Genomic DNA, 11124 nt, shown 5'->3' on the forward strand with positions numbered 1-11124 from the left:
CACAGGACAGCGGGCAGGGCGCGGGCCTCGCAGGTGTGGGCAGGCGAGGCCACACCCGGCGGTGCTCAGGGCTGACTCCCGGCTCTGTGCTCAGGGATCACTCCTGGCGGGGCTTGGGGGACCCTAGGGGATGCCGGGGGTCGAACCCGGGTCGGCCGAATGCCAGGCCAACTCCCTCCCCGCTGTGCTGTTGTTTGAACCCTCCACACTTGCCCGGGTTCGACCCCCGGCATCCCACAGGGTCCCCCGAGCCCCGCCAGGCGTGCTTCCTGAGCACAGAGCCGGGAGTCAGCCCTGAGCACAGAGCTTGGAGTCAGCCCTGAGCACAGAGCTTGGAGTCAGCCCTGAGCACAGAGCCGGGAGTCAGCCCTGAGCACAGAGCTGGGAGTCAGCCCTGAGCACAGAGCCGGGAGTCAGCCCTGAGCACCGCCGGGTGGGAGCCAAACAGAAAATCAAACAACCTAGGAAGGGAGTGGAAAGGGAGGAAGAGGCAGCCAAGGGGGCGGCAGCTGCGTTGGTTGGACGGGGCCGGGTCCCGGGGCCGGGGGGGCCCGTCCCCCTCTCTCCCTGCGCCCGGGGCTGCTCCGTGCCCAGCCCCCCCTCACCTGCTCCATCCTGCCTGCGATCTCCAGGGCCTCGGCGGCTGCCAGCTTCGCCCGCTGGGTGTCGGCGACGGCCCCAGCCAGGGCCCCTTCGGCCTGCTCGGTCCTGTCGCTGGCGGCCGCCACCTTCCGGCTGACCAGGCCCAGCCTCCGCAGTGCCTCCTCCGCCTCCGCCCTCTTGTCCCCGACCTGCAGGTCGAACTCTGGGACAGACAGAACGAAATGAAGACCCTGAAGACAGCAAAGCGGAAGGAACAGCCCACCTGAGAGGTGGGCGTCCCCCCCCAAGGCGCCCTGGCCGGCACCCAGACACACACACGCACATACATGCACACACACACATGCACACACACATACATGCACACATGCACATGCACACACACGCACACATACATGCACACACGCACATGCACATGCACACACACATACACACGCACACACACATACACACATGCACATATGAGCACACACATGCACATACATATACACACGCACATATAGGCACACACACGCACATGCACATGCACACACACATGCACACGCACACACACATACACACATGCACATATGAGCACACACATGCACACACATATACACACGCACATATAGGCACACACAAGCACACATATGTGCACACATGCACACACCCATGTACACATGCACACACATACGCACACACATGCACACGCACACACACATACACAAATGCAGACAAACACACATGCACACACAGGCACATGCAAGCACACATGCATACACACATACACACAAGCACACACGCACAGATACCAACACACACGAACACACATGCACAGACACGCACATGCACGCACAGCAACATACACATGCCACACACGCACACACACATGCACACCCACGCACACATCCACACGCACACACGCATACACACATGCAAACATGCATACACACAGTGCACATATGTGTACACATGCACGGACATGTACACACGCATGCACACGTACACCAACACACACGCATAGGCACACACACACACACACACACACCTCGGAGGTTCTTCAGGATGCCCTCGACTTCATAGAAGGTGGCGTTGCCCAGACTCAGGGCCTCCTGGGCCCGGGTGTGGGCCAGGTTGGCGCGGGAGAGGAGCTGCTCCGACTTCTGTGAAGCGACAGACACCGTGGGCATGGCCCTCGAGCTCCCTCCACGCCGAGCTCCAGCAGAGGAGCCGCCCGCTCCCCGCGCTCGCCCCCCGACCCCCCCCCCCGCCCCGTCCCCAGGGGGCCTCAAACAAATCACAGATTCAATTGATTATCCCCTTAATTGCATTTTCTTCCTCTTTTGGCCTTTTGGTCCCACCCTGGCGATGCTCAGGGCTGACTCCCGGCTCAGTGCTCAGGGATCACCTCTGGCGGTGCTCGGGGGACCCTAGGGGATGCCGGGGATCGAACCAGGGCCGCTGTGCTACCGCTCCAGCCCCAATTTGGCACATCTGCACGGGGCCCCAAGCCGCTGTCTCGGGTCCGAGAAAGTGGACGAGGCGGAGGCCACACCCAGGAGAGCTGAGGGTGGGCACTGCAGCCCCGACAGCCACGCCCGCGTCTCCACAAGCAACTGGACAGGGGGGACGGCGGGGGGGAGCAGCCCACCTGGCGCGAGTCCTTCCCATCCTGCAGGAGCCGGCGGGCTGCCTCCTCCCAGCTGCCCAGGTCCTGGCGCACGCGGTTGAACTCGTCAGTCTGCCGCGACACCAGGCTGGAGAGAGCATCCGAGCCTTGCTGGAGTCTCTTCAGTTCCGCCTGCGGCCAGAGATGGGGACGAGTCGGCACCGTGGCCCTGCTGCCCGCGCACTCCCGGGCCCCCTGCCCCCTCCACGCCCGGGAACCAGCAGGCGGGCCCGATGCTGAATAGGAAATCAGGTGCGGGGCTGAGAGAGAGCACCTAGCGGGGAGGGTGCTGGCCTGGCACGCGGCCGACCCGGGTTCGATCCCCGGCGTCCCATAGGGTCTCCCGAGCACTGCCAGGAGTGATTCCTGAGTGCAGAGCCGGGAGGAACCCCTGAGCATCACCGGGTGGGACCCAAAAAGCCAAAACAACAACAACAACAACAACTGTATCACTGTCATCCTGTTGCTCATTGATCGGCTCGAGCGGGCACCAGTCACGTCTCCATGGTGAGCCTTGTTGTGACTGTGTTTGGCATCTTGAAGACGCCACGGGGAGCTTGCCAGGCTCTGCCGTGCGGGCGGGATCCTCTCGGTAGCTTGTCGGGCTCTCCGAGAGGGGCGGAGGGATCGAACCCGGGTCGGATGCGTGCAAGGCCAACGCCCTCCCCGCTGTGCTATCGCTCCAGCTCCGCGTGTTTTTAATTTCTTTAATTTTTTAATTTTTTTGCTTTTTGGGTCACACCCGGCGATGCTCAGGGCTGACTCCTGGCTCTGCACTCAGGAATTACCCCTGGCAGTGCTCGGGGGACCCTATGGGATGCTGGGAATCAAACCCGGGTTGGCCACATGCAAGGCCAACGCCCTCCCCACTGTGCTATCGATCCAGCTCCGCGTGTTTTTAATAAATAATAATAATAATAATAATAATAATAATAATAATAATAATAATAATAATAAAAAGATGGGCCATGTTTGTGAAAACCGTAGTGAATGCCTTTCTCTGGAGGTAGAAAGTGGCTCTCCACATAATTAATTTTGTTTGAGAGTTTTTATTTAGGTGCAGCGGGAAGAGCTGTGATTTGGGGACTCAGCCACAGTGCTCAGGGGCTACTCCTGGCTCTGTGCTCAGCTCAGAAGTGACCCCTGGCAGTGCTGGGGGACCATATTCGATGCTGGGAATCGCGGGGACACAGGCAGGGCCTGTGCTTTGTAACTGAGCGACATCCTCAACCCCCAATTTAATACATTTGGAGCCTTAAAGGAATTGGTGGCCGAAACAACGCCAAACTTGTTTGTTTGGCTTGTGTTTGGGGGTCACACCCGGGCGATGCTCACAGCTGACTCCTGGCTCTGTGCTCAGGGTCACCCTGGGTGGGCTCAAGGGACCCTATGGGATGCTGGGGGTCGAACCCGGGTCGGCCGTGTGCAAGGCCAACGCCCTCCCCGCTGTGCTGTCGCTCCAATCCAGAAACAGCGGCAAACTGTGACCCAAATGTCAGTGACGAACCAAGCCCAGAGATTTCCCAGCACTTCCAACAGACCCCAGAGCTCAGGAAGAGACAGAAGTTTGGCCCCGGGGCCACTTCTAGGTTGAGGCCCCGGGCCACTTCTGGGGGACCAAGATTAGAATTGAGGAATGAAGAAAAAGACCAGAGAGACGGAACACGTGCACGCAGCCAACCCCATTTCCACCACTGGGACCCCCAGGGGCCCCCGAGCACCGCTGGGAGTGCTCCCTGAGCACTGAGTAACCCCTGGCTTCATCTCCAAACCCAGCCCCCCACCTCAAAATAAACAAATAAGTAAAAGAGCAAGGAAATGAACAGTGAGGAGAAATGTTAACATAGAAGGCAGTTGCCAGCCTGAATGAATGAGGGTGTCAGGGTTTCTAGAACTTTCTCTTTTTTTCTAGAAAAGGAAGAACTATAGCACCTGGCTGGGCATCCACGGGGCACGGCCCAGAGGCCCCTCTCACCTGGAACGACTGGCCGGTGGCCCCTTGGAGCTGCGCGGCCGCCTCCAAGAGCCGTAGGCTCTGCTGATAAGAACCGTCCGCCTCTGCTGTGGCGTGGGCAGCCGCCCGCGTCAGCTGCTGGGCTCGGGCCTCGGCCTTCTCCAGCCTGTGGGCAGTGGAGAGAGGGGGTCCAGTGTCCACTCCCCTACGGAAGCCGCTGGGTGACCCGCCATCTAGCCTGGACTCGTGCACGAGTGCTCCGAGGTCGAGGTCACTATTCCCGTTCACGACCGCAAGACCAGCGACTTATTTTAGCGGGGCTGGTTTTGACCACCTTTGGGGGCTATACCTGGACGTGCCAGGGGTCACTTCCATTGTGGGGGTCAGTCGGCTGCCAGTGAGGCCAGCACCTTACCCCGCTGCTTTGATCTCAACCCCCCGCGCTGCAGCTGAAATTGTTTTTTGTGTTTTTTTTTTGCTTTTTGGGTCCCACCCGGCGATGCTCAGGGCTGACTCCTGGCTCTGCACTCAGGAATCACTCCTGGCAGTGCTCGGGGGGACCCTATGGGATGCTGGGAATCGAACCCGGGTTGGACCGCATGCCAGGCCAACGCCCCCCCCGCTGTGCTGTCACTCCAGCCCCCTGCAGCTGAAATGTTTAGTGCTTGTGCACATCAGGTCAATGCTTTAGCCTTTTTTGGCCTCACTCAGCGAGGCTAGGGGCTGACTCCTAGCTCTGTGCTCAGGAATCCCTCCTGGTGGTGCTCGGGGATTATATGGGATGCCGGGGATCGAACCCGGGTCGGCCGCATGCCAGGCCAACGCCCTCCCTGCTACACAATCGCTCTGTCCCCAACCTCCCCAATTCTTTTTCGCTTTTTTGTGTCCCACCCGGCGATGCTCAGGGCTGACTCCTGTCTCTGCACTCAGGAATCACTCCTGGCGGTGCTTGGGGGACCCTAGGGGATGCCGGGGATCGAACCCGGGTCAGCCGTGTGCAAAGCAAACGCCCTCCCCGTGGTGCTAATGCTCTGGCCCGCGTTGTCGCTTCTTATCCTGAAAACCAGGTATCTGGGCCGTGAGCCTGTTGTCCCCTGGGGGTGGGGGGGGATACACTGGTCCACTGAGGACCCACCCATACGTACCTTCCCCGGAGCCCTTGCACCAGGGGCCCCTCCAGGTCCCCGTCTGCACCCCCGCCGCCCTGCTGTGCCTGACGAGCCAGAGACAGCGCCTGGGTCGAGTAGCCGTCGGCCTCCTGGGTCAGCCGCTCTATGTTGCTGGCCGCCTCCTCGTGGCTGGACAAGGTCAAGAGCGAGAGTCGGGGGGAGGGGGAGGGGGAGTCAGAGTTCAGCCGTGTGATGAGTGCGGGACACAGGAGGAAGGGGGCTGTTGGCGTGTGGAAGGTTCTAGAAGGCTGCCGGCAGCTGGGCTCTGACTCATGCCACCCGCCAGCGAGATCGCGAGGGACGGACCCCGGGGGGGCCCCCCGGTGACTCACGGGGGAGTCTAGGAGCGTCACAGCCCAGCTGCCGCCCGCCCCCAGCACCTCCCCACCAACACTCCCCCCGAGACTTAAGGGGTCCCTGAGTCCCCAAGGTGCACCCCCCCGCGCCCGGCGCCTAACCTTGGCCCCCTCCCCGCCCCCCGGGCTCACCTGTCCGCCAGCCTCGTGGCCTCCTGCGCCAGATGTTTCAAGCCGTTCGGCCCCTCATAGCGGTCGGCGGGGAGGATGTTCTGTGGGAACGAAGTCGGCTCGGTTGGGTTTGGCCCGGGACGCTAAACAAACTCGCATCTGTTCGCTCAGAACAGCCTGTCCCGGGCCACGCACGGGCCAAGCCCCGGGGCGGGGGGCGGGGGGGGGGACGGGACCAGGATCCCGGCCCAGCCCTGGCCTCGCACCAGAAAGAAATAATTTATGGCGAGGACACGGAGGCCCACGCTCAGAAGTGTTCTCCGGAGGTGTTAGAAAAAAAGGGAGATTTCTTTTGTTTGTTTGTTTGGTTGTTTTTTCTTTTGCTTTTGGGTCCCACCCGGCGATGCTCAGGGCTGACTCCTGTCTCTGCACTCAGGAATCACTCCTGGCGGTGCTCGGGGGACCCTAGGGGATGCCGGGGATTGAATTCGGGTCGGCTGCGTGCAAGGCCAATGCACTCCCCACTGGGCTATGGCTCTGGACCAAAAGGGGGATTTCTATAGGGCGGGGGTTGGCAGGAGGGTTAGGACAGCAGGGAGGGCGCTTGTCTCATGTGGCTGAACCGGGTTCGATTCCTGGCATCCCATAGGGTCCCCCGAGCACTGCCAGGGGTAACTCCTGAGTGTAGAGCCAGGAGTCAGCCCTGAGCATCGCCGGGTGGGACAAAAAGAAAGAGAGAGAGAGAGAAAGAGAGAGAAGGAAAGAAGAGAGAAAGGAAGGAAGGATGGAAGGAAGGAAGGAAGGAAGGAAGGAAGGAAGGAAGGAAGGAAGGAAGGAAGGAAGGAAGGAAGGAAGGAAGGAAGGAAAGAGGGAAGGAGGGAGGGAAGGAAGGAAGGAGGGAGGGAGGGAGGGAAGGAAGGAAGGAAGGAAGGAAGGAAGGAAGGAAGGAAGGAAAGAAGGAAGGAAGGAAGGAAGGAAGGAAGGAGGGAGGGAGGAAGGAAGGAGGGAGGGAGGAAGGGAGGAAGAAGGGAAGGGAGGAGGAAGGAGGGAAAGGAGGGGTGGGCCTGGCTACTCCACCCCGCACCCGTGGTCCCCCTGAGCTCTGCCGAGTGGGGGGGCGTGGGGGGGCCGCACTTACCGCCCCCCGCAGGGCGGCCTCGCTCTCCTGCATGCTCAGCTGCAGCTGGGAGACGAGCCGGTGGGCGTCCTGGGCGCGGTGCCGGTACTGGCCGCTCAGGGCCCGTACACGCTCAGCCGCCCGCTGCAGCTCGTCCAGACGCTCCCGGAAGCTGTTCCCCTGGCTCCGGGCCGTGGCCAGCTGCTGGTGGAGGGTCCGGAGGGCACCTGTGCGGCAGGGAGAACGGGCGGAGAGGAATGAATGCAGGCGGCAAGGAACCCGCCATCTGGGGGCCGGAAAGATGGGGCAGTGGGTAGCGCTAACCTGGCACACGGCTGGGGGCCGGAAAGATGGGGCAGTGGGTAGCACTAACCTGGCACACGGCTGGGGGCCGGAAAGATGGGGCAGTGGGTAGCGCTAACCTGGCACACGGCTGGGGGCCAAAAAGATGGGGCAGTGGGTAGCGCTAACCTGGTACACGGCTGGGGGCCAGAAAGATGGGGCAGTGGGTAGTGCTAACCTGGCACACGGTCCACCAGGGTTCTTCAATCTCAGCCTGAGCCCCGCCCGGAGTCTCTGATCTTGCCCGGCCGTGCTCCGTGCCCCCTCCCCAGGGCCCCGACCCCCCCAGCCGCCCTGGTCACCTTCTGAGACTTGGGCTTCTCCCAGCATGTCCCTTAAGGCCTGCTCGGCCCTCTGCATTCTGCTCTCCAGCTCTGCACTGGGCATGGCGCCACCCGCCTGAGCCGCCGACACCAGCCGCTCCAGGCCCTGCAGCTGCTGTGTGAACTGGTCCAGCTGCGAGACACGGGGACGGGGGGGAGGCTGAGACTAGATGGGGAGGGCACGGTCGGTTCTTCACTTGGGGACATTTGCGGTCCCACTCGGCAGGTGCTCAGGGCTGACTCCCGGCTCTGTGCTCAGGGATCACTCCTGGCGGGGCTCAGGGGACCCTAGGGGATGCCGGGGATCGAACCCGGGTCAGCTGCGTGCCAGGCCAATGCCCTCCCCGCTGTGCTATCGCTCCAGCCCCACAAAGGTCCTTGTCGAGAGGGAATAGGGAATTCTAAAATAAAAAATTAAGGGGCGGGAGCGAGAGCACTGTGGGGAAGTGCGTTGGCCTGGCACGCGGCCGACCCGGGTTCGATTCCCGGCATCCCATAGGGTCCCCCGAGCACTGCCAGGAGTGATTCCTGAGTGCAGAGCTGGGAGTCAGCCCTGAGCATCGCCAGGTGGGACCCATAAAGCCAAAATAATAAATAAAAGCGGGAGGGTGTTTGCCTCCCATTGCGACACTTTCATCACCCTACACCCACCCCCTCCCACACAGTCAAGGGCTCATAAATCCAGCTCAGCCTCTAGCCCCGAGCCATGAGGAGCCCCAGGAGCCCCATAGGGTGTGGCCCCAGCACACAAACAACACTTGCTTCCAGGACAGCCCGTCTCTGCGTCTGGGGTTCTTCCCGTGCCGGCCAAATCCTAACCAACAACAGTCGCGATTTCCTCTTCTCTGGAATCTGAGTGAGACGTTGCGGGACTCTGTCTCTCTCAGCCGGTGGGGGCCACTTGTTGGTCTCCCAGTATCGGGGCGGGGGGGGACGTCTCTCTTCCCGCCCTGTTTCGAAAGGACATCTCTCATTTTTTTGGGGGGGTCCCACCCGGCGATGCTCAGGGCTGACTCCTGGCTCTGCACTCAGGAATCACTCCTGGCAGTGCTCGGGGGACCCTATGGGATGCCGGGGATCGAACTGGGTCGGCCTCGTACAAGGCAAACGCCCTCCCCGCTATAGTAATTGTTAAAGAAAGAACTGTTCCTGGGTTAGTGCTTCCCTGCACACAGCTGACCCATATCCAATCCTTGACATTGCAATGGTTCCCTGAGCACCATCTGGGATCACTCCTGAGCACAGAGCCGGGAGTCAGCCCTGATCACAGAGCCAAGAGTCAGCCCTGAGCACAGAGCCAGGAGTCAGTCCTGAGCACAGAGTCAGGAGTCATCCCTGAGCACAGAGTCAGGAGTCAGCCCTGAGTACAGACCCGGGAGTCAGCCCTGAGCACAGAGCCAGGAGTCAGCCCTGAGCACAGAGCCAGGAGTCAGCCCTGAGTACAGACCCGGGAGTCAGTCCTGAGCACAGAGTCAGGAGTCAGCCCTGATCACAGAGCCAAGAGTCAGCCCTGAGCACAGAGCCAGGAGTCAGTCCTGAGCACAGAGTCAGGAGTCAGCCCTGAGCACAGAGTCAGGAGTCAGCTCGGAGTCAGTCCTGAGCACAGAGTCAGGAGTCAGCCCTGAGCACAGAGCCAGGAGTCAGCCCTGAGCACAGAACCGGGAGTCAGCCCTGAGCACAGACCTGGGAGCCAGCCCTGAGCACAGAGCCAAGAGTCAGCCCTGAGGACAGAGCCGGGAGTCAGCCTTCAGCACAGAGCCAGGAGTCAGCCCTGAGCACAGACCCGGGAGTCAGTCCTGAGCACAGAGCCAGGAGTCAGCCCTGAGCACAGACCCGGGAGTCAGCCCTGAGCACCGCCAGGTGTGGTCCCCGCCCTAAACACATTATTTTTCCCCGATGGGGACAAGGGCGGGATCGGGACGAACCTCCATGGTGACGCGGCTGTAGCAGGCGGGGCAGCTGGTCAGCGCCGCCAGCTCGCACCGGGGCCCCTGGTAGCCCGGCTTGCACACACAGCTGCCGTCCTGGCGACACGGCACGGGCTCCGAGCCCGTGGGGTTGCAGCCGCATGCTGGAAATCAGAAAACAGAACGTCGGCCTCAGTGCGGAGCAGCTGCTCATGCACCCAAGGACTCCCAGGGCAGCGGGTCCCAGAACCATCCGGCAGCACACACACACACACACACACACACACACACACACACACACACGCACACACACACACACACAGAGGAATGCACACGCACAAGTGCATAATGTACACACAGAAGTACACACACACAGTGTCCTCACAATTCACACCCATGCAGAGAGGCACACAGCACACACATGCAGGCCCGCACATGTGAATGCACACATACATGCACACGAGTAGTGCATGCAAGCACACAATAAGCAGTGTACACTGCACATACGTGAACACACGTGCAGTGTCCTCACCCCTGCACACACATGCAGAAGGCAGTGAACACACATGCATGTGAACACATATATCTACATGAGTGCACACAGGCAAGCCCACAAATGAGAAATGCACACACAAACACACATGAACACATATGCAGTGTCCCCACATATGCAGAAGGCAGTGAACACAGACACACACGCACAGACACACGTGCATAGTCACATGTGCACACATGCAGACACACATGCACAGACATGTACACACAGATACACATACAAACATGCACACATAGTTGCACAAACATGCATATACAGACACACACATGTAGACACAGACATGCGTCCTCACGGACATGCACATGCAGACTTACATCCACATGTGTGCACACATGCACCGACATGCACAGACATGTATACACACACGTGCACACACGTGCACAGGCATGCACACACAGACACACATACACATACACACACACATACACACATACACACCGGCCCCCGCGTCCAGCCATGCCCCTACCTCGACACTTGTTCTCCGGGTTGGGGTCCAGGGGGTCCCCAAAGTAGCCGGCTCTGCACTGGCCGCAGTGGGGGCCGGCCGTGTTGTGCACGCACTTGAGACAGTGGCCCGTGAGGCGGTCACAGTTGCCCGAGGCGCTGGGGTCCACGTTGTGGTTACAGTCGCACAGCTGGCACGGCCGGGCGGGGCCCCGCTCCCCGAGGGGGTCCCCAAAGTGGCCGTCGGCACAGAGCTCGCAGCGGGCGCCTGGGGGGACACGGGCCTGGGTCTGGGGTCCCGCGGAGCACCGGCTCGGAGCACCACGGGGACTCCTGGGCACCTCAGGGCGGGAGACACACGCGTCCCCCGGTGCAGAGCCCCCCGAAGCCCCCTGGGGGCAGTACCTGTGACCCCGGGTGGGCAGCTGTGGCAGACCACCTCCTCCGTCTCGGGCATCACCGCGCAGCTGAAGCCGGGGCGGCAGGGGCACGGCTTGCAGCTGCGGGGGTCGTGGGGGTCGTTGTAGAAGCCCACGGGGCAGTCGGCACATTCCACGTCAGGGTTCTCGTCCCCCGAGTAGCAGTCGCCTGGGGGCG

The 11124-nt window shown here is 61.2% G+C and overlaps 1 protein-coding gene across 1 annotated transcript in view; it reads right to left on the reverse strand.

The window, feature by feature from the left end:
- The window catches only part of LAMC2 (laminin subunit gamma 2), a 30041-nt gene that overhangs the window by 3923 nt on the left and 14994 nt on the right, over positions 1-11124 (reverse strand). Inside the window, exons 10-20 of the mRNA XM_055121421.1 lie at positions 10933-11115; positions 10550-10795; positions 9546-9691; positions 7600-7753; positions 6977-7182; positions 5860-5939; positions 5348-5500; positions 4224-4368; positions 2231-2380; positions 1628-1742; positions 606-805 (exon numbers count right to left, since the gene is read on the reverse strand). Coding sequence (XP_054977396.1) covers positions 606-805; positions 1628-1742; positions 2231-2380; positions 4224-4368; positions 5348-5500; positions 5860-5939; positions 6977-7182; positions 7600-7753; positions 9546-9691; positions 10550-10795; positions 10933-11115 — 1778 coding nt within the window. The remainder of the gene's footprint in view (positions 1-605; positions 806-1627; positions 1743-2230; positions 2381-4223; positions 4369-5347; positions 5501-5859; positions 5940-6976; positions 7183-7599; positions 7754-9545; positions 9692-10549; positions 10796-10932; positions 11116-11124) is intronic.

The sequence above is a fragment of the Sorex araneus genome, chromosome X (assembly GCF_027595985.1).
Source record: "Sorex araneus isolate mSorAra2 chromosome X, mSorAra2.pri, whole genome shotgun sequence".
Lineage (NCBI taxonomy): Eukaryota > Metazoa > Chordata > Mammalia > Eulipotyphla > Soricidae > Sorex > Sorex araneus.